At 34.7% G+C, this 24,336-nt stretch overlaps 1 protein-coding gene across 1 annotated transcript in view; it reads left to right on the top strand.

Annotated features, from left to right (window-relative positions):
* The first annotated feature begins 107 nt into the window (after positions 1 to 107).
* Positions 108 to 24,336, top strand: part of LOC100372921 (serine/threonine-protein kinase 36-like) — a 30,147-nt gene continuing 5,918 nt past the window's right edge. The window contains exons 1-23 of the mRNA XM_085491219.1: positions 108 to 302; positions 1,113 to 1,197; positions 2,829 to 2,969; positions 5,623 to 5,700; positions 6,165 to 6,344; positions 7,791 to 7,949; positions 8,412 to 8,547; positions 9,269 to 9,450; positions 10,373 to 10,591; positions 11,261 to 11,484; positions 11,968 to 12,067; positions 12,351 to 12,442; positions 12,656 to 12,761; positions 14,056 to 14,206; positions 14,836 to 15,074; positions 17,324 to 17,419; positions 17,836 to 17,930; positions 18,201 to 18,264; positions 18,785 to 18,895; positions 19,691 to 19,827; positions 20,964 to 21,135; positions 21,508 to 21,611; positions 22,096 to 22,301. Of these exons, the coding sequence (XP_085347345.1) occupies positions 1,114 to 1,197; positions 2,829 to 2,969; positions 5,623 to 5,700; positions 6,165 to 6,344; positions 7,791 to 7,949; positions 8,412 to 8,547; positions 9,269 to 9,450; positions 10,373 to 10,591; positions 11,261 to 11,484; positions 11,968 to 12,067; positions 12,351 to 12,442; positions 12,656 to 12,761; positions 14,056 to 14,206; positions 14,836 to 15,074; positions 17,324 to 17,419; positions 17,836 to 17,930; positions 18,201 to 18,264; positions 18,785 to 18,895; positions 19,691 to 19,827; positions 20,964 to 21,135; positions 21,508 to 21,611; positions 22,096 to 22,301 (3,076 nt within the window). The 5' untranslated portion in view covers positions 108 to 302; position 1,113. The remainder of the gene's footprint in view (positions 303 to 1,112; positions 1,198 to 2,828; positions 2,970 to 5,622; positions 5,701 to 6,164; positions 6,345 to 7,790; positions 7,950 to 8,411; positions 8,548 to 9,268; positions 9,451 to 10,372; positions 10,592 to 11,260; positions 11,485 to 11,967; positions 12,068 to 12,350; positions 12,443 to 12,655; positions 12,762 to 14,055; positions 14,207 to 14,835; positions 15,075 to 17,323; positions 17,420 to 17,835; positions 17,931 to 18,200; positions 18,265 to 18,784; positions 18,896 to 19,690; positions 19,828 to 20,963; positions 21,136 to 21,507; positions 21,612 to 22,095; positions 22,302 to 24,336) is intronic.

The raw sequence follows: 24,336 nt of genomic DNA, 5'->3' as shown, positions 1-24,336 counted from the left end.
AAGTATTGTGAAATTCAGATGAAAAAGCAATGTATGTATATTTAAGAATTTCTTATTTTAAAGATAGGTCAGACAAAATTGCTTTCACGCATGCTCTGTAGAGGGCGCATATTTCGAAGATTGGACAGCGTAAACATTGTAAATGTGTGTTTGATGTGTTGTGACCTGCTCCTGTCATCGGGTTTACCATCCTTTTTTGTATCATGGCTGTGTAAAAAGAATATCCGATTTATATCTGATTCACAGAAGTTGGTGAAAATAACGTTGATCTGCGTAAAGTCTACGAAACTTGGAAGCTGAAGGTAAATATTGACGACTTCAGATTATTGCAATGTACAACCAAATGTACAATGCAGTACTTCGACGGTCCTAACCCTAAAATCGTGTCAATTTCGACCTCACCCTTGTAAAAAAGCTCTTCTGTAACGTGGAACTAGAAGTTGTCGTGGAACTGGAAGAAAAAAACGTATAGTACATTGGGTTGAGAGGGTAGATGCAGGGTTCAGCTATAGTATAGCATGATACAAATGTACTACCCATGATTTTAATAAGTTAATGAACTTCATAATTGAGAAAGCAAATTATTGCAACAATTTTCCGTATATATTCTAATTTTTTAGGTAAGCTTAAAAAAAATCACCATTTACTGACAGACGAAGAGAAACAACATTTGTGTGGCCATTTGCATTTCTACAGGTACAAATATAAAAGCAAAATCTTCATTTAGATGGCATGTGACTGTATCCATCTAATTAAAATAAGATCATAGTTTGGGCTCTTTATTTTATTTTTTTATTTTTATGTTTTTAATTATTTGAATATATTGTCTATTTACAAAAACCCACAAGGTTGTCAAAATAGTGAAAGTATTACAAATTAATTAATATGTATGTAATAAGAATAAAAACAATTACAAAATAATAAAAATATATAGTAAAAATCAATTATATAAAATTAAATTCACGCCGTACAATACATCAGATTTTATTCAGATCGATGACTGACATTATTATTAATATATCATATTTTAAATAGCAGAACCACTACACAATGAAACAAGAAAAGTTGTTAGAATTGAAAATATTAATCATATTATTATATATTATTTACAGGATGGACAACTATCATGTTTTGGAGCTCATAGGAGAAGGTTCCTTTGGAAGAGTTTACAAGGGTAGACGGAAATACACAGGACAGGTCAGTTTATTATGAATTAAAATAAAAAAATTTCCTTGTCTTCTTATAACACGGTAGAATAGCACTTCATGATCTGAGTTCTATTGTAAGGTTGAAGAAAACAGAAAAAATATAAAACAAGTTAAAAAACAAATTGTGACAACATTGAGAATGTGTCTGTTTCTGTATACAGCAACTTGATGCTCTTATCAATCTGATTCCATCAAACGGAAACAATTGGACTCATGAATATGTGTTAGCCTATGCATATGCATGAGTATTTGGTAAATAAAAACTTGTACCGGTAACCTTGTGACAGTGTGATGTCGAAGTTGTAATTCTTACGCCCTCCACTTTCATACACATTCATTACATGGTTTAGAATAGATCCACTTCAGTTATTTTTGCGATCCAGTATAGTGATCAATAGCTCTTACACAAATTGTATAAAACACACAGGAAAGTTCAGCTGAATTTTGTTAACTGGTGATGTTAGCATTGTTGTTTATTGGAGACTAAAATTTGTGTTTATCATGTTCGACATGTAATAAAAATCTTACAGCTGAATACTGTAAAATGACTAATTTTCACTGGGTTTAAATTTCACTGATTTACCATTTCAGGCATATTCAGTGGGTTTTAAATTCACGGTTTCGTCATTTAGATAATGTGTTCTGTGCTAAATTTGACATATTCACTGTGTTTTAATTTAGCGCATTTTTCCAGTCAGCGAAATAAGCTAAATTAAAACCCAGTGAATAATTACCCCCTTTACAGTATAAGCTTGTTCCTTGTGCAAGTGAAACATTTGGCTTCCTTATGACGGACAAATTGTTTCCCGTATAGCCATACACTTCCTTCCCTTTCAGTTTATTGGATGATCGTGTTTCCAACTCATCCAACTTTCAGAATTAAGAAATGAATGAATAGATATCAAATTGCCACAAATCAAGCAGTGTTCCTCCTTAACGTTGCATTCCAACTTTCCAGATCTCTGAGGTACCATCCCTGATCAATATATATTGCATTAAATGTTAGGATTGTGGATGAGTATTAGAGAAATTAACTGCAGAATATAGTTTTCAGTGTTTTTTTTCCCAAATTTAGCTAGATTTTGTTTTTGAAAGTCAGTTTACCGGTACATTGTTTGTATATTTGACTAAGAAGATAAGACCTTCCAGTACTCCACAGTTATGCCAGGATAACTGCTATTATTACATGTATATCATATTTTAGCTAAAAAACTATCATTTTAATACAATTTAAGCATTGTACCATTAGAATTATGAGTGATGTTTCACATATTTTTGAGAGGAAGTTCAATTTTAAGAAAATTTGGCAATGAGAAATATTTTGAATTCTTCTGAAAAAAAAAAAAATTTGAATACGGTGTATTTGAATACAATATAAATTGAAAGTTATTTTTCCAAGATTGGTAAATTTCATTGAGAAACTTCATTAAAGCATAGACTTATAGCGCTGTCGTCCAGAATTAAACCTAATTCATAAACGCTGTAACGTCAGGATTTGCCTCATGGCAAAGTTACTTTAAACAAAATATAGGAGACACTAAAACTTGGAGCTCATGAATACATGATATTGTACATTGTAGTTGATGTTCTTTTGTTTACTATGGTACATTTCTACTTCAGATTGTGGCTATGAAGTTTATTCCTAAACTTGGACGCACAGAGAAGGAGCTGCAGTCGCTGAGAAGAGAGATTGATATAATGAGAGGTCTCCACCATGCAAATATCATTGAAATGTTAGATAGTTTTGAAACCGAGAAAGAGGTGAGTTAAAACACATTTGAGTTTTGAGTCATTGCACCATCATTATCTTTTTCTGTTTTTTGTTTGTTTACCTATTTAGCCCCAATGTTCAGATGCAGCCTTAAAAAGGAACTACTAACTTGGGCCGTATCTGTCTGTATCCGTGCATTTTCAAATACATAACAACCAAATTTAAAAAAGCAAGTTGATTTCGAATGAAGTCTTTAAATGGCTTTACAATATTTTTTTCTGAATTATCTGAATATTCTACTAGACTTTCTCAACTATGGCAATTTTATTGTTTTATGATAATTTTGTTAGTCCCCGTTCGGACGTAGTCCGAAAACGGGGACTTATGTTTTGTCCTGTGTGCGTGTGTGCGTGCGTGTGTACGTGCGTGCGTGCGTGCGTGCGTGCGTCCGTGATCACCTGTATCTCGAACATGCATGGACTGATTAAGTTCCAACTTCACTCATACATCACACATTATATGGGACATATGCACATGCATTTTTTTCATGATCCGATTAACGATAGCCGAATAGCGGCCATTTTAAGGCCGAAAATGCATCAACATCACACATTTTCACCATTCCGGACCCGGATCTCAGTTATGCATGGACGGATTTTGTTCAAATTTGGTACGTACATTAAACATAATAGGACCTTGATGCACGTAATTTTTTTTTTTGGATCGGGTTTGAAATGGCCGACTGGCGGCCATTTTGTTTTAAAGAATTCAGTTCTGGATCCGTATCTGAGACATGCTTGGATTGATCAAGTTCCAACTTCACACACACACAAGGTACATCATGTCACAAATATGTATGTGCATTTGTTTCATGATTTCATTAACGATAGCCAAATGGCGGCCGCTTTAAGGCCGAAAATGCATTGAAATCGCACATTTTCACCATTCCGGACCTGGATCTCAGTTATGCATGGACGGATTTCGTTCAAATTTGGTACATACATTAAACATAATAGGACCTTGATGCACGTCATTTTTTTTCGGATCAAGTTCGAAATGGCCGACTGGCGGCCATTTTGTTTTAAAGAATTCAGTTCTGGATCCGTATCCGAGACATGTCTGGATTGATCAAGTTCAAACTTCACACACACATGGTACATCATGTCACAAATAGATATGTGCGTTCGTTTCATGATCCGCATAACAATAGCTGAATGATGGCCATTTTAAGGCCGAAAATGCATCAAAATCACGTATTTTCACAATTCCGGAACCGGATCTCAGTCATGCATGGATGGATTTTGTTCAGATTTAGTACAATGTGTTGTACATATGCAGGTGCATTTCGGTCATGATCTGCTTTGAATGTATATGTCACTCAAATATGAACGGAACGGGGACGTGTCATTGACAATGACTTGTTAACTAAGAATGAATCTGTCACAAAACAACAGCAGCAACAACGAATTCATTCTTCAAATGACTTATTATATAAAACAATAATCCTGCATACTGGGTCAGTCTACACCCAAGGTAACGTCTGATGGCCCAGCAGTATTGAATAGTGTTGTAAAGCACTAGTTTGCATTTCGTCAGGAAACTAGAACTAGTGAACATTGGTTTTGTGTTTAAATCATAGAAACTTAAGTGTAATCGTGGTGTCGCACTGAGCGTTGGCGTGAGTAAAATTGTAATTTTTTCTGAATTAAAACACATCAGGTTTTGATTCCCACATAGGAAAATTTATTCCGTCCAATCCTTTTGCCAAATTTAAACACATCATATCATTCTGATATTATTGATTACAGTTAAATCAGTATACAAATGTTTTCTGGATTGCACTATTTATGATTATGTTAAGATTACCCAAGTAAAGTAGATGATTAGATCAGTTAAATGTCGTTTTTTTTCATGATGGGAACTGTATCATGTTGACTTATTTAAATGGGTTGGTCAAACTTTGGGATTGAAAATCAGTCATATTTAAACGAGCTATGGTAATTTGAACACGTTGGCATCATCCAGCATTTTGATTGGTCAACTCGTGCAAGAGAAAGAACATGGTGGATACCCAACAGCATCGAGCATTCATATCAACAATTGTGAAACACAGCATGACCTGATTGCGCAACCATGATCATTTGCTGCTACGCAATGCAGTTGTGTTGGTTAGAATATACTTTCGTTACCCCAAAACGTACAGACCAATATTCACGTGAAACGCACGGTCGAATGCTGTTCCACTTAGTAAACGCACCCAAGAGTGACTAGAAACCCCAGTATCGTACACACAACGATTTGTTTATGAATAAATTAGCATAAATTATCGCTCAGGAGAAGTTTAAACTTTTATTCGTTTATAAGCCCCCCCTAATTCTTTGTCAATTTGCCGTTTTCCTGGAGGGATTTATACACAGACAACTACGGTAGCATCTAAATTTCAGTGGCATTTGTTCCATAATAAAATTATGAATAAAAGTATATTCATCAGACTTGAGTTGTGTTTGTCATCTCTGTTAAAATCTTGATACCTGATAAACTTGCTTCAACTTCCTTCACATAAATGCAACACAGTATTTTCTTCCCCATGTGGGTTTACTCTTTATGAAGGGAGCATGTAACTTCATACTGGATATTACGTATTCTTGTAGTTTTTACTTAGTATATTTCTTGGATGTAAAATGCATTATTCCTATATTTCAGGTTGTTGCTGTCACTGATTACGCTGAAGGGGAATTATTTCAGATCTTGGAAGATGATGGAAACTTACCAGAAGATCAAGTGAGTGAATTCCACATTGGGATATGTGTTTGATAGCATCCATTGTACATATATACTAAGCCATTGTTTAAACTTTGAATTAATTTAATAAATTCCTGTTTACAGAAAATACAATATTGTATTTCCTACATTAGTAGTGTACATGCCTTTGTAGATGACATGTGTCTATTCGTCAAAATAAGTTGTATACAATAAATGAAATTTTGTTTTATGTGTACTTCTGTAGGAGATGTTCTTCTAATAGAGTAAATATAGTATAGTAATATTTAACCTTAGATATGCAGCTGTCATTTCATAAGTACATAAGCCAAATAACCATAGAAAGTTCTAATGTCTTTGCGCACATACTTGTGTATTCAAGTGTAGTACATGTAGTTGTATTGTATGCCCATCCGCTGATACATGATGTTAACTTTCTAAAATAACAACCACTTATTCAATCCATCATTTGTTTTACCATGTAGGTACAGACCATAGCCTGTCATTTGGTGTCTGCGTTGTTTTATCTGCATTCACACAGGATACTGCACAGAGATATGAAACCACAGAACATCTTACTCGGCAAAGGAGGTGTTGTTAAGCTCTGTGATTTTGGATTTGCTAGAGCTATGAGTATCAATACATTGGTGCTTACTTCAATCAAGGTAGGAAAACTTATTAATATTAACATTTTTGTTTTTACCAGTTTAGTGTTTTGTATTTCAAGTCACAGTTTTGTCATAAAATTCTCATCTACTATGTATGAGTATTTTTTTTTTGTTCACCTTTGGAGAATTGCCGAATGGGTAGTGAGAGTCCTGCTATTTAGACAAATGTAAATTTATGGAAATAAATTGGGACATAATCATATGAAGCCAAATCCCAGTTATTCAAATTATTAACATAGTTAATTTTAAGGCTCCCAGAGATGATGGCACACTTCACTGACTGGAATATACTAGTACTTAACATGTATTTTCAAACCATTTGACTATGAACACTACCAACCACACAACTGCAAATTAACTTTTCATCACATACAGTGTACTTTGGTTATCCCTGTGTCTATTTTTGAGACACAATAAAGATAATACTTGCATTTTGGCACGGTCAGTATTAAATTCATAAAGAATACAGGGCATTACATACATACTGTAAAAACGTTAATTATTCACTGGGTTTTAATTTTGCTTATTTCGCTGACTGGAAAATGCACTAAATTAAAACCCAGTGAATATGTAAAATTTATCACATTATCTAAATGACGAAACCGTGAATTTAAAACGCACTGAATATGCCTGAAATGGTAAATCAGTGAAATTTAAACCCAGTGAAATTTAGGCATATCACATTACATTGTATGCTTTTCAAACGTGAAGGATACACTGTTTTACGGGGATGAAAAACTTTGCTCACACATGAAAAAATAATTTTAATATTTAGGATGTCTAATTTGAATATTAAATTTGTTAGGTAAACACTAATTAAGATTTACAACAGAACACATTGTTTTACTGGCAAATCCAATAATTAAAAACACAGTGAAACCCAGTAAAACCCATACAAATACTGAGTTTGAACTTTTAAGAAAAAAGTATTGATTTTAAATAATCTAGTGACACTATTCTATCAAGAATTTTATTAGCAAGAAGAACAAACTAAATTTAGTGACACTGAACATATGCACAAGTATTATACGCAGTTATAAGCTTTCTTTAGAAAGTGCAGCTAATTTCCTAATTTTATTTGCAATTTGTATAGCAGAGTTTGAATTTGAAAAATATATTAATTTTACTACAACACTGTGCCCCTCTTATGTTCAGGTGGAACATAAAGCAATTTTTATATACTCTAAAAGGGTTAATTATTCACTGGGTTTTAATTTTGTTTATTTCTCTGACTGGAAAATGCGCTAAATTAAAACCCAGTGAATATGTAAAATTTAGCATAAAACACAATATCTAAATAATAAAACCGTGAATTTAAAACCCATTGAATACGCCTGAAATGCTAAATCAGCGAAATTTAAACCCAGTGAAAATTAGTCATTTTACAGTAAAAAACATATTTTCAATCAGTATGCCTACTATAACATTTTTTTTTTTTTTCAGGGTACACCTCTGTACATGTCACCAGAGTTAGTAGAAGAGAAGCCATATGACCACACGGCAGATCTTTGGTCATTGGGATGTATATTATATGAACTGTTTGTTGGCACTCCACCATTTTATACTAACAGTATATTTCAACTTGTCAGTCTTATTATCAAGGTGAGGAACAGTTGAATAACGTCTTAAAAGCTGCATTCCTACTTTGTATTATCTACAGATCACCTCCCTCTGATTTTTGTGATCACAGAGAAAAATGATAAAATGATAGGCCAGAATGTATGTGCCTGCAGATTTTGAGTTTTTGGTCTAATTGTGAAAAGTGCGTCATATTTTACCCATAATCCTTTGCTGAAGAATCAAGATGGTGGACTACATAAACTAATGAAAAAGTGAAATCTAGAGAATGAAAAATGATATAAAAAAACTGTAAATTGCATTTTCTTACATATGCCAAGCTCTTTCACCTGGGAGTATTATGTTGTTATCCTTGACTTTTCCTTTAATAATGTGTTGCATTCCAAATAGTAATTTTACATTGAATTGCAATGTAAATATCAACCTTTCTGTTTGCTAGTCTTGTTTAACGTTTTTTGACCTCAATTGTTTTTTTGTTTTTTTTAGGATCCTGTAAAATGGCCTAAAAACATGAGTTCTGATTTTAAAGATTTTCTACAGGGATTACTGACTAAGAATCCCAAGAAAAGACTATCATGGCCTCATTTGCTGCATCATCCATTTGTTTCTCAGTCGATAAATGGTATGTAAACCAACAATTGTGATGCACACAGTGGAAGTCTATAGTTTTACCTTCTCTGTGTTTCTCTATGCCCCATCAATATATCAAGATCAAAATTATTTATTAGTTTTTATTAATAACTCAAGGCCATTGGCCGAAAATATATAAAAAAAATATATACAGGTCTACACATCAAACCAAAGTTGGCATGTCAATGAAATTCATGATTGATATTGCTGATGAGATTATTACGAGGATACCTCAAAGCATGCACGAAGATGGTACAGCGGGAGTATCGATGCAATGCGTACTGTCTGAGTGCACACTTTGAGGTATTCTCGCAATAACCTTATTGTTATACATCTTCCAAGGATACATCATGGGAATGCCAAAATCCAAAAAGTTTAGAACAGAATCAGCGAACTTTTTTGTGTGGAGTCCGGTCAAACCCTAGTGGCAGCCATGTTACTTACGCGCGTAATCATTCCATATTTGGAATTCGCATTTCCTAATATGGTAGGATGAAAATACTCATAAAATACCACAACATTACGGCACGCTGTAACATGTGACAGAGAATAATAAGTCTTATTGAGTGAGCATTCAATAAAATTTGCAGAATCATAGCTATAACAAAAACTGAATTTAATACAATGAGTCTCAGTGTTCACCCTTGACCTTTCAAGCATCACAGATATGATGCTATATAACTGATGTATTTATTATAATCTTATGTTTACAGTAAGAGAATCATTGGCTGCACATCTGGATAATCCACTGACTAAAGAGCAGTCACCAGAGATAGTAGCAGCCAAAGAGAAAGCAGTGAAAGCTAAGGCATCTAACCAGCCACCAGGTACAACTATCATGAATAAAATAAAACAAAGACAACAACAGAAAGCAAAAGATAAACAACAACAACAAGTATGTAGTGTTTGTCATCATTCTCAAATATGTACAGTATGGTCCTAGCATTACTTTATAGCTAGCTTTTTTGCTAAACTGTTACTTATGCAAATTAATCTGCTTTAATATGTCTCATATTACTAACCTAGGTAAATACTACAAAGAATAAGTTGAAATTATTGATGTCAATGACACTACAAAAAGTTTCTATAAAAAGCGAATGCCAGCTGTGAAAGCGGAGTTAGGTTACACCTTGACTGTATTGAAGTGTCAAGTGTGTGGTTTTGAATCCCACTACCACCAGGAGTAATGAGAATTTTTTTCATCCAAGAAACCTCAAGTGGTATTCCTTTCTGAAGCTGTTCCGCTTACTGTGGGGTCCACAAAACTTGTTGTCTGAACCAGTTGTATCAGTAAAAAAAGCATACAAAAATGAAATGAAAAATGGTGGAAAAGAAAAAACTCCTTTAATTATGCACACTAAGGTGTATTAGGCTGAATTAAAGATTAGATGTCGTCTTTATCCTGCTTCCATTATCATGAGTAGATGACATTTGAAGAATGAAAAAAAAACAAATTTTAAAATGTCTCGAAAAATGTATTTGCTTCATATCTGAAAATTTTGTTATATATTATTATCAATATTGTTAAAATCATTGAATTTATGATCATCATCATCATTGAATTTAGAGTTTTTCAGTGTGATGATAGTTTTATACACAATGGGACATTCTTTCTCATAATGTATTGCACATAAGTGAAGCAACATGCTCAGTAGTGCAAAATTTAAATTCTTCTCAAACTGCTTTAAGATAAGATGTTGACTAAGTATCCATGTATTCTAATACTATAGAGTAAATATGATCATTCTCCACGATTTTGCAAGTCATGTGACGTGCAGGTTAAATGACACATTAATTCTCTTTTTTTTACATTCCAGCAAAAGCAGCCTGTAAAGCAAGATGCATGGACGAAAGAAAACAAGGAATCAAAACCGAGAGACTCAGAAGACAAGATTGAAGATAAGAACCCTACACCCAGGAAAGATAGAATTGAAAAAGACTATGAGAAAGAATTTCCAAGTGTTGAAATCGAGAGTAGAAAAGTTATCAAGAAGGACAGTAGAAAAAGTATTGAAAATGTCAAACTTGAAGATGAGGTATGCCTCAGTGGTGGGTGGACAATTTCACCACCAGTTCCCTCTTTTCATTACAAATTCGCAAAATTGTCCCATTTATAGTCTGCACTTTCCTTCAGAAGATTGGGACAAAAAAAGCCAATTTTTTTGAGTAAAAACTGAATATTGACTCAAATTTTGTCAGTTGGCTCCAAAATTAGGGTTCATTCCCAGAAATATTAAGGAATATAAGAAAAAAAGTGCAGAAAAACTTGAATGCTGAAGTTGTGGAGAGGGAGGACTGTACTTGACACTGATTTTGATATTTCTTTTATTTTGCTGTACCTAAACTGAGACAGTTATTTAGAAAAAAAAAATCAAGTTCAGGCTCCTAGCTATAAAATCTGTCTGGGGCATTTTTTCTCCATTTTTAAACCAAAAATTGGTTGAGTATAGCCTTTAAAAATGAATAGGAGATTCTGTATAATAATTGCATTGGTTCATTCTGGGAATAAAATATTTTGAGAATATAATTTTACCATTTCATACTGAATTTTATTAACTATTCTGGAAAAAAAACATGCATGTATAAAATGTATTTCATACATCATTTTTTTTTCATTTTCTTTTAATAGTTGTTGTTATTTTTTCCATCCACTTAGGAGTATGTGTAAGTTTTATTGAAAAATCTAAATAAACCTACATTCACAGGAAATTGACAGTGAAGATGAATGGGATGATTTATGTGAAATGACCGACCCATCGACAGCAGATCCACAATCAGTTAATCAACTACTACAAGACAAATCATTTATCACTAAACTGGCTACCAGATTAAAATCAGCGACATCACAAGTGTTGGATGGAATGTTACAAGGCGCTTCCAGATTACGAACTGCATTACGTGTTGTTATGAATGTATTATCTTGTTCCAGGTAAGCATGATTATAATTTCTAAATGCTCAGGGATTCAAATGGTGGTGGTGGTGGTGGTTGTTTTTGTGGGGTGGGGGCAATTATATTACAAAATATAAGAAATAATGCACTGAAATGTGTTTTATAAAAGCAGTTTGATTGAAGTCAGGGCAGTCTGTGATGGGATGCCGTGACTACTTTTGAAATCAGTTGTCATCTCCAGTTTGCGACTGTGAACAGCCATCCATCCTTTTAAATTTGTTGCAAAGTTTCTTTTCTTCAAACTATGCAACTAAAACTTTTAGTTAGAATTTATTTTGGATAATCTGATGATGTAGGAAATGTGTTTGAGAAAAGTGAGTTTTGTTTCATTGGTGAAAATAAAGTTTGACTACAGTACCCTTAAAACTTTTGATTCTGACTGTCCAGTGATGCTGTGGTTACACTATGTGATTTGTAAATTGTAAGTATCATTTTCTTTTTTTTTTCAATTTCTTGCTCAGTTCACCAAACTTGCTGAAAGAGTTTGTAAAGATTGTTGATATTCCCAATTTACCATTAAGATTACTAGAACAATTGCAATCAAAGACTAATGTGAAAAAGGTGAGAATAATTAGTTAGTAAATTATATGTGTTGCTTCGATTATTACATGTATAAAGTGAAAACACAGTGATGGCAAATGAGAGCAGTATCACTAAGTGTGCGTATAGCAACCAGAGAAATGAAGACGGACAAAAAATGAGGACAAAAGCATACATGACATTTTCAATTATTTTTAAAGAGTTTCCACCAACATTAATTATTTTTAGAACAAATTATGAAAAAAATTGCTGAGAACAATCATGATGAATTTGTTAACATTAAAGATGTGTTACTTTCTTCCAGCAACCATGGTGTTTACAAATTTTAATGGACTTGGTGTCAACAGTGACTTCCTATGTTGTATGTGTTGCTGGAGCATCCCTGGATTTAGACAGGTAATCCAGTCAGTTGTTCAGTTCAATCGCTGCATTGCCCTAATTGCACCAACAAATTGTTGATTAGTTTTTACTATTATAAAGATCTATGGTTAGATCAAAATGCAAAACTCAATATTTAGACAGTGCAGTAAATAAATCTGATTGCAAGCACTTTTTGTATTGTTTTGTAGAATGGATGTGTTCTATTGATGTTCTTTTATTTGTGTTTAGTACCAAAGATTTTCTGACGTTAGGACTGAGTTTCATTCGTCTAACGCCGTTGCTACTTACATATAAACAAGACGAGAGTCTATCACTCAGAGAACATGTCATTTACGTAAGTGTTGTTGGCTACATTGTTGGCTGTGCAAATGTTATTCCATAAACACTGCACTGGGTTCCCGTTTCTTTCATTGAGCCTATGGTATCAATATGAAATTTAGCAATTGTCTTACAAATCTATCATGGCATCCCAGGACACTTGTTTGTTTTGTAACAACTTATATCTTACGGTCTACAAAATGCAATAATGAAGAGATTGATGGCATTAATGAAAACTCTTAAAGTGTCCAAATGTGGCTATTATTTACAGCCATTTGGTACCACAGTGATAGACAGCAGACCTTCATTGATGCTCACAATTGTTGTCATTTCTATCAGTTATTAAATCAGATAGCTCAAATCTTTCATTTGGTCTAATTTTGAACACAAAATTCACCTTCTGGAAATACCTCATTACGGTGGTCACACCAGTCTGGTGCTACTCTGCATCCTTTACTATTGATAGCCATAGGCAGGATAATTGAAATTGGCCTTGACCAACACCCAGTTGACTTAAAGTGAGGGAATTATCATTGCGCATGCGATAGAGATCCATAATTGTCATTGCTATCATCACATATGACTCAATCCCTGCGTATACACAGGTGACGATTCAGACGCATATGGTGCCTGTAATCTTGTATAAGATGCTATGATATCAAGAACATTACCATAATTATGATTTATATCGTTATATTGCTTGGATTTACTAAATAATGGTTGCACTCAAATAGACCATTTTCCGTACACTGCGAGAATCACGCGTTATGCGTGAAATCAAACGTAAAAACAGGACAAACAAAGGTCATAGCGTCGTAGTCGCGTCAAACATCGCGTGGGATTCGACAAACGCGAAAGTATTTCGGGGACATTTCCATGCTTAATAATGTGCTGTCCACATTTGATGATAGGCAATTTCGATTAAGTGAGGGTATTCGGAAGCAATATTCCTCTGTCGAAGATCGGCCGGTCAATGTAAGCTGCGAAATAAAGAAATTCTAGTTCAAAATCAAATCGTTCGATTTTTGCAGCAGACGTTCGACGCGCGTCTTTCATGCATCTCGCGAGATCTCGCAATTGTTCGGAAAATCACCTATTAATTGTGTTGTGATGATAACTTAATATAACTTATTTGTTTTGTTCTGTTCAGTGTATGGTATACATCACTGAAGTGTTGGATCAGAGCCAGCTTGAATTCTGTGATGGTTTCTATAGTAGTCTATCTACAGTACACACTGGTATTATAGATGTCTTGTTAACATGTGATGTGATGATAACTTAATATAACTTATTTGTTTTGTTCCGTTCAGTGTATGGTATACATCACTGAAGTGCTGGATCAGAGCCAGCTTGAATTCTGTGATGGTTTCTATAGTAGTCTATCTACAGTACACACTGGTATTATAGATGTCTTGTTAACATGTGTTGTGGAAGATAAAACAACTATTCAGAAACTAGAAGGTATGTACTTGGGAAATGTAATTTGAATGACCCCCTCATCATTCACCATGCAGGGGTTTCACAAATGCATTTAATAGCAGGCCATCATCCTGTAACAACAGGTCAAAAAAATAAATAAAAAGGCTCTTGGCAGTGCAAGGCGCACAGCGAGGCCGGCGTAGGTGGTCGGGGGAATGGGGGACCAGAAAGTAGATGGCCAATTTGGGTTTGTGGTTGGTGGCTGGCTCTTAATGAAACCCATGACCATTTATACAAATGTTACTTATTTTTTGCATGCCCTGAAAGGACGTATTTTCACTGGCCATTTGGATCAACATTTTGATTTATTTGAAGACTTCCATGTCTATGTAATATTTAAATCTTGTAAAAACTCTAACAGTGTAATCTTTACAATAAAACCTGGTCACTATTTTTATACCCCGGATTGAATCGCTACATCTGAATTGTGAGTTTTGTGTGAATGTGTATTTCATTGAGCATGACTCTCAAGAAATGCTTATTGTCGCAGTCCCAATGTGCTTGGATTGGTCTAACTACGTACATGTACTTCCATGCATATTATTAAACAATAAAGGAATTGTTTATTAATCTTCCTTTTACTTTCATCACCTTGTTATTTCTCATTTCAGCTGCAACTTCCCTTGATGCCCAAGATGCATTGGCACGATTTGATCACATGTGCGATCTGTGTATAGGCGCTTTATCAGCCATAATTACATTGCCGTTAATCGATAACTGTTGTATTGAGGGGAAGCGAAAGATGGCACTGTGTGTGGCTCAGAAACTCATCAATCTTAGTAACGAAGCTGTTTCTGAAAACTTCCTGAGATACTTAAGACATCCCATGCACTGTGAAAACACACTGAAGGTATGACAGTTTTTTAACATGGCTAAGTCTTTCCATCAGATAGGGTATCCATGATGTGATACAGATTTGAGTCAATTTGATATGTGGACATTGATATTTGGAATGATTGTAATCTAAACTGATACTAAAAATAGCAGTATTACTGATAAGACAGACAGACAAACACACTGACCCTGGATACCCAGGGCTATGATTGCAGTCGTGTTAGTGGTTCGTTATAGAAGGCCACGCTGCCTATCCTCGGGGGCGGAGCTACGTCACAAGACGTTCCAGGTTGCTAAGACGCGCACCACTGTATATGTATTTCTATGGGCTCTGTGTGCGCTGCTGTGGAACGCCGGTCGAGCCGGTGAAAATTCGAGAAAACAACACAAACTCAACTTTGAAGTAATCCTGAACAACCAAATTTACTTATGTTACACACATAGGGCTAATCTTGTTACACTGTTCAGGGGGTCTCAACAACCATCCCAAAGTACCGTTTTCTGCGAGTTTTTGGCCTTTGTTTTCACCGCGAGGGTTGCCAAGCGGTGAAAAACGCCCGGATGTCCGCCCCCGAGGATACAGGGTTTTGGCAAATTTTGTCACCATTCACAATGTTTAAACCTACATATTTTTCCAAAATGTTGATCAAAACTTGCAGCCAATAGAAAGTTATGTCTAGTTATGTCTAGTTGTGTCTAGTTGTGTCTAGTTGTGTCTAGTTGTGTCTAGTTATGTCTAGTTATGTCCCAAGTTATAAAAATAAATATAAAAAATACATAAAAACAAGCAAAATGTTGTACAAAAAAAGTATAGTGCTCAAAGGGTTAATCCATGGAACTATAAACCCCAGGAAGAACAACCACTTCGTTTCTTTTGAACTATGATAGTTGCCGCGATGTCTAAGGTTTATTTTGACTGTTTATTTCGTTGCATTAAAAATTAAGCCAATTTACGCAAATGAACGTTTATCTCCGACTATCGGTCATTTTCGGAGTCAATCGGGCGACTTCGGGAGATCACGTGATCGAGTTGTTTCAGTTACAGCATAAAAAAACAATGGCCCCAAGACAAAAACACTGATAAATGAGCGACATTCAACGGGAAAAAAAAACACATTGCCACTTCTGGCGATCGAAGGGAAACACGGAATAAGTCGGGATATCTTGACAACAAACAGCATACCAAACCCCATGTTTCGCAAACTTTCGCAACCTTATTTTTTCGAGGGTTGAAAAAAACAAGAAGTAATCAAAAACGACATTGAAAATTATGAAAACTCGCTAAAACTCCGTCCCGTTGCATGATATCCGGTACACTGAAGGTCACCCTGCAGACCGACTTGTTTGCGCATGTGTAGTGAACGAAATATTTTACTGCGCAGATATGAATTTCTTTTTCAAGATTTCCGTTTCCAGCAAAGCGGTTGATACGGGCGTATCGGCGGCAACTAACATGGAGTATGACTAATGTTGTGGAAACAAAAGCGAAAGCACTGTAAGATAAACTAAGACAAAGGTATTTTTAATCCTCTTAGTTTCATTGTTCTTCCTGGGGTTTATAGTTCCATGGTTAATCTGATAATAATGTTCTATTCCATGTTTTCTATGTTTTGATATCAATATCTCAAAACTGGTTTGGGAATTCAAACTTTGTGTTTGCATACTTTCAAAAAAACCAGTTACACAAAATAAGTTTTCTGGATATTTCTGTGTAATTGGTAGCTGGATATTCTGTAATTGGAGATATAGAAGTTTAGGTTACATGTCAGCTATCGGTAATTGTTTTTGTGCTTTCCAATTGTACAGTGCATTTCATGAAAGTATGAATTTATTTTACATAACCTATCCTAAAATTCATATGACGATGAAAAACATGACTGTGACGTTTTTCGGACTACTTTATTACATGCGTCAGAATACATACTTTTGTAATGGTGTTATATGTCACCTGAGTGTATTGATATGTAAAAAGTAGTGCCGCTGGTAACTGAAAATGGCGAAATAAACAAGAAGTTAAACTTAAAAGCTCTCTGGTTTCTTTGATGTTTTGTGTGTTCCTGAGTCAACACATCACAATGACCAATCACAACATTCCTTATAGAAAGTTGACCAATTATTCAAGCCTTCAAAGTCATTTTATATATCAATCTCTCCATGATGATCAAGGATGCAGCTAGTAACAGATGTGTGGTTGATAACCAATGAGGATGGGGGAATGGTAGTGATGGTAACTTCTAATTTTTTTTTTTCATTTATTCTTTGCAGGTTGTCTATGCATGCTGTCAAATGTCAACTCAAATATGTGAATATATAGTAGAGAGAAGTCATTTATCAACGCTATTATTATTATTACAAGGAAAAGTAAGATGTGTATATTATCATGTACTGTACTGGCATTAATTATTCACTGGATTTTAATTTTTGCTGATAAGTAAAATTCGCTAAATTAAATTCGCATCAGCATGTTAAATAAGAATAAATCTCTTTTGTTCCAAATTCATAATTTTAAAACCAGAGAAAAGGCCCAAACTTTAAAGTAGTGAAATTAAATGCCATGGAAAATAAAGGGTTTTACAGTGATTTATTGTATTAGTCTGTATTAAGATTAGGCATAAATGTCAGTCATAATTAGTATTGAAATATGGCTGATGGCCCTTAATATCATAGTTTTTATTCTAATGATCAGTACATCAAATCTTCTTTCAATAAATGCAATTAATGGTTTCTTGATAAAATGTATTTGTAATAGAGTGCATACTGTATGTTCTACCCCATAGATTGACATAGCTGCAGCAAGTCAGAATACTGTGTATGAATTAACTCTGCATACCTTAACAGTGATAATAATACAACTAGGAGATATGCCAGATGTGTAAGTACAATATACATGAGAATGTTTTATATTATAAACTTGTATTATTACCATCTTTATTGCATTGAAGTCTTCAAGTCAATTTCAACCATATAGGTTCAAAGTTCCTCTTATCCTCTTTTCAAACTAGAAATTAAACAAAAGAAATAATAGTTCTATTGAATTCCTAGTCAGAGTGATTTTATAATAGCATCTACAAACATTACTTCTATATAGCGCCCTCAACATATTGGACCTTTTCATATAGAGTTCTGTTGTTTTTATTAACAGATTGAAAGATGGTAGTTTATTATTCACTGCTGTATTTCTAGACTCTCAGATTGCAAGCCATACTGTAAGTATTGTACGATACAATTAATATGCTTTTCTGTAATTAATTGGAATCAATTAACAAAAGATTGAGTTTATCTATCATCAGTACCTGCATTTGCAATTTACACATAAAAAACAACAGAACAGTGACATTCAGTGTTGGGAACACTGAAATTGTCACTTGTCACAAATATATTTGAAAAATAAAAGTATTTGTACATAGTGCATGAATTCAAGTATACATGCTAGTCAACATCCGCTCTTATTGAGCTTTTCTTTTTTTAATTTTTAATTTATTTTCTTAATACAGTTGTTTTAATTTTCTAACTGCTGATCTTTGGGCTTTTGCAATCAGACAGTTAAAAAAAAAAAAAATCAGGTAATCACACACCATTGGTCAACATTCTTTTTTCTCCTGCCTATGTATATACAGGTATGCACAAAACAAATTAGAATGCTATCCAGCTCGGTTATTTCAAAGTATGATTTGATTTCATGGAATCTATGAAATGCTTTGTATAATCATTCTGTTATTTCTCCAGACTGCAGCAGCATCATTAGTTGGTCAGTTGCTGTACAATGGTGTACCAGTAGAAGTACCGCCTGAAGATCTTCTCACGGCTGCAGGATCGGCATTAACAGACTTAGCTCAGGTAAGAAACTCACACCTGTATTAACCATTGAACAACATGTCATGCTGTGAGAAAACTACTTGCCTTTCTCTCAGCATATGACAAGGTATTGCGTTTCTACATTGGTGACTAAAATAGAACGTATGGTATATGTATGACCCATACCAAAGAAGTCAAATACAAATAGAGACTATTGTATGTTTCATAAGGATATATCTTGTGATATGCAATTAAGTCTAAATCACCTCATGCAAATTTGTATCTGTGAAAACAATTAATTTTCAATGACATTTAATTTCACTATTTTGATATTTTGAACATACTCACTGGGGGTTTTAAGAATTTGCCAGTAAAACAATGAGTTACTGTAAAGTACTTTATTTTCGTTTGAATTCAGTAAAAATAAAATCCATACAAAACACTCAAATTTCAGCGAAAATTAATTTCAGCTAAAATGAAGTTTTTACAGTATATGTTATTGTACATGTTCACATGCATTTAATTATAAGTGGATTTTACTTATTAGTGAAATTAGCAAAATTAAAACCTGGCATTAAATTGAAACCTGCAAGTCATTAGGAAAAAGGAATGTGACTTTAGTTTTTCTTCACTGACCCCCCATCATGCATTGTTTGTACCGGTATTTCTAGAAAAATGTTTGCTTCCTGATATTCTTTCGATCAGTGGAAAAATGACTTGATTGCAACTTTGAAAATTTAAGGATGAATGACTTCCAAAATGTGTTATTTCATCAAAAATCGTGTTAATTATTCTATAATGTTCATGAAATAAACTTTTTTGTTTTTGTTTTTACAGATTTGTGTACGATGTCCATTTGACTATGGAGTGTTAGACGGACTCATGTTGTTACTATGTCAGTTCACAAGTATTAGAGAAGCAGCAGTAGCCAATATGCTGATAGATTCTAGTGTTTGGAGTATGGTATGGCATAGGTAAGTTCATATGTCACATAACTAGAAGGCCCTTTGTGGTTTGTGTAGTGTTTTTAATGACACCTGCTTAACATGGATATACTGTGCATTAACTGTATACTTTGGGTTATATGTTCTGTGATCTGTGTTACAGGGCAATTTTTAAACTGATGTTAAAGTGATTTTATGTATACTTGGTTTAGTGTTCATGAGTGTTCAGTTCATGGAGAGGTCTTATTAGAGGCAAATGGAAATATGAAGAGCCTGGGAAATTCGGTTTAGACCTTGTAGTACTAAAATATGGTCTACTGTGTATAGGCCAATTCATTAGTTTATGTTTTGTGCATAGTGACTGGTTGCCAAGAAATAGTTGTTAACACCTGAAGATAAAATAGTGCTGTTGTTTGCTATTATTATTATAATAATATTATTGTTATTATACCTGTCAGTAAAACAACCCCATCGTACATGTCGCTACATTTGATCAGGAATTAGTGTTGATCAGTGAGTGACATTTAAATCCCCTGGGTAGGGAGAACCGTTACATTACATTATTTACTGTATTTTCGTCATTTTTTGATTTATTTGTAGTTATTTGAACTTTTAAATTTTTTAGTTATTTTCAGTTGTATTTCTTTTATTTCATTTTACGCTATTTTTACCTTACTGTATCTACAGTAAATAGTTGCGTAATAAACTATTATTAATATAATCAGACATTCACATGCTATACAGTACTGTACCGTACCGTACTGTACCGTAGCACACCACACATTAACTTGCTCATTTCTTTAAAAACTTTCCTTGTTGTGTCACTAGTAACTATGAATCACCATAGCAACCAAATTAAATTGCATTTCATTTCCACAAAACTTCAATAATATTGATTGTAATTATTGTATATAAAGATCGTTTTGCCTCATAGCAACCATAGCAACACGTTTTTAATAGGTTTTCTTTTGCTTTCTAGCAACCATAGAAACAAATTCAGGTTTATTTTGCCTTCAAGTATCTATAGTAACAAGGTTGTTTTTGTCACCTAGCAACCAATAAGTTTAAAACCCCATATTTGCTTAACAACTTAACTAATTTGTCATTAACTTTTAGTCTCCTTCTTAGGTTCTGTGTAATACAATTTTGTGTTTTTCTTATTACAGATTAGCCCAGATGCTGCGTGTAACTGATCCAACTACTAACCTACCATTACATGACATAGAAGAAGGGGAAGGTCCTCCTGAAACCAAAGTGGCGATGGAACCAGAATGGAATCTGGTGTCACCATCTGGTATTATGGCTATACTACAGCTGGTTACACAGGTCTTTACACAGGTATGTAATATTATCAACTCAATAAAAAGTGAATGTGACATGTTGCATGATATACCAATCATTCATTATCATTTTTATAAATAGAGTTGGTTGTTCTACTTGATGTCATGAGCTGTATCCTCAAAATCAGCAAAGATATTGCTGAATTGGTGACCACATATAAGACAGGTGGTCTTTATACACAGGTTGCCACTATGTTATGCCTTGGGACTGCCTTAGTGCAGTCACTGTAGGCAGGTGGTCTTTATATAGAGGTGGTCACTAACACTGGTTTTACTGACAGTGTATATTTTAATGATTTACTAAACAATAAATACAATTTACCAGATGATACAACTGTATTTGATGAACTATGTTGTAATTTAATTTCAGGAACCAATGCAGTGTGTGCCGTTATTGGTTGACCCTGAAGGAGTCGTTGTACTCTGTCTCACTACCTTAATATCCAATGAATTTTTAACAACATTGAAAAATAAGTAAGAATCCATATAAATAGTGATTTTGTTTGAGTGAACTATTATGATATGTCAGAAATATGTTTAACGGGCAACTAGGAATAGTTTTTGTCAATGTAGTATTTTTTAAAGGGCATATTATCAACCCCTGGGATTGCACCAGAGTTATGGGACACCATTTCACTATTATAATATTGTTTATGATATTCACTATTCATCAAAGGAAATTATTTGATTCTCGTTGCCATTACATACATCAGAAATGAATACATCCATAATGTTAATGTTATTAAATAAAATAAAAAGAAGTGCCTAGTATGTCGCAGATGTTCAGCAAAGTGATCTCCTAGTCGAATGCAATTGCACCTTAAACTAAAACAGAACAGTTTTTCTACTTGTGTTTTTTTTTAGTGACTCATGGCATTTAATAGCTACTGTGTGTGGTGGCGCATTGTTATAAAAAAAAAAAACGCTTGTTTACGCCATTATGTTTATATCATTGTAGATCAAATGAAGATGTGGACTTTTCTGACATGATCACAGATATCATATTACAAGTATCCCAACTGCTATGCTTTCCATATGCCATTGATGTCACTGATAATATGTTGTCCAGTGTACTGGAATGCATGTTTCAAAGCAGAGTAATATGGAGGTTATTATCGGCTTGTCAATCACACCTACAGCCGCATCAAATAAGTATTCCAGTTGGTAGGTGTACATGTAGTTTATGTGTGGGAGGTGTATAGTAGTATTCTACTGCAGACCATCCCTGTGAAATGTGACTGATACAATTATTGCCATGGTGATAAGATTGCCGCAATTTATGGCGAGCAGTGCAGATTGGTATAGTGATGCCCCGAGGGGCTCCGACTTAAAGAATGATCTGGGACGCATGTCTGTGAAAGAAAACGAGTTAAAAGGGTGTTTTTTTTAAAGAAAAGCACGTTAACGCACGTTTAGGGTTACCATTTCAGTCGAAATAGACAAAAAGGGTGTCTTTTCCGGTACTGTCAACGTCATAAGGGTGGTTATTAGTCCCCGTTCGGACGCAGTCCGAAAACGGGGACTTATGTTTTGCCCTGTGTGCGTCCGTCCGTGCGTCCGTCCGTCCGTGATCACCTGTATCTCGAACATGCATGGACCGATTAAGTTCAAACTTCACTCATACATCACACATTATATGGGACATATGCACATGCATTTTTTTCATGATCCGATTAACGATAGCCGAATAGCGTTCATTTTAAAGCCGAAAATGCATCAAAATCGCACATTTTCACCATTCCGGACCCGGATCTCAGTTATGCATGGACGGATTTTGTTCAAATTTGGTACATACATTAAACATAATAGGACCTTGATGCACGTCATTTTTTTTTTGGATCGGGTTCGAAATGGCCGACTGGCGGCCATTTTGTTTTAAAGAATTCAGTTCTGGATTCGTATCTGAGACATGCTTGGATTGATCGAGTTCAAACTTCACACACACAAGGTACATCATGTCACAAATATGTATGTGCATTTGTTTCATGATCTCATTAACGATAGCCAAATGGCGGCCGCTTTAAGGTCGAAAATGCATTGAAATCGCACATTTTCACCATTCCGGACCCGGATCTCAGTTATGCATGGACGGATTTCATTCAAATTTGGTACATACATTAAACATAATAGGACCTTGATGCACGTCATTTTTTTTTTTCGGATCAAGTTCGAAATAGCCGACTGGCGGCCATTTTGTTTTAAAGAATTCAGTTCTGGATCCGTATCCGAGACATGTCTGGATTGATCAAGTTCAAACTTCACACACACAAGGTACATCATGTCACAAATATGTATGTGCATTTGTTTCATGATCTCATTAACGATAGCCAAATGGGGGCCGCTTTAAGGCCGAAAATGCATTGAAATCGCACATTTTCACCATTCCGGACCCGTATCTCAGTTATGCATGGATGGATTTTGTTCAAATTTGGTACATACATTAAACATAATAGGACCTTGATGCACGTCTTTTTTTTTTTCGGATCAAGTTCGAAATGGCCGACTGGCGGCCATTTTGTTAAAGAATTCAGTTCTGGATCTGTATCCGAGCCATGTCTGGATTGATCAAGTTCAAACTTCACACAAACATGGTACATCATGTCACAAATAGATATGTGCATTTGTTTCATGATCTGCTTAACAATAGTGGAATGATGGCCATTTTAAGGCCGAAAATGCATCAAAATCGCGTATTTTCACAATTTCAGAACCGGATCTCAGTCATGCATGGATGGATTTTGTTCAGATTTAGCACAATGTGTTGTACACATGCAGGTGCATTTCGGTCATGATCTGCTTTGAATGTATATGTCACTCAAATATGAACGGAACGGGGACGTGTCATTGACAATGACTTGTTTTTTAAATGAGATTATCGTTTTTGTTACTGCTTTAAGGAATTCAATGATCACAAAAACGAGGAAAACGCCCGGCCCCCTGGTTAACGACCCTCGATCACGGGCGATCACGGCATATGACAAACCCGTGCTTACACTGAAGGGTTAGAAAGCTCAAATATCGCGAGATCAGGCGCGAGTTCAAGGTGCCTGATCTTTTAGCTTTCTAACAGTGAAAAGGGTATGAAATTTTGACCTTTTAAAACGTGTTTAGGGTCATTTTGAAAACCCTTTTCACAGACACGGGTTCAAGGTATTTCCACAAGTCAGATCCCCGGGAGTGATGTCTGCTGGTGTGATGT

Source organism: Saccoglossus kowalevskii, chromosome 16 (assembly GCF_978046115.1).
Source record: "Saccoglossus kowalevskii chromosome 16, keSacKowa6.1, whole genome shotgun sequence".
NCBI lineage: Eukaryota > Metazoa > Hemichordata > Enteropneusta > Harrimaniidae > Saccoglossus > Saccoglossus kowalevskii.
This window is presented reverse-complemented; position numbering and strand designations above follow the sequence as displayed.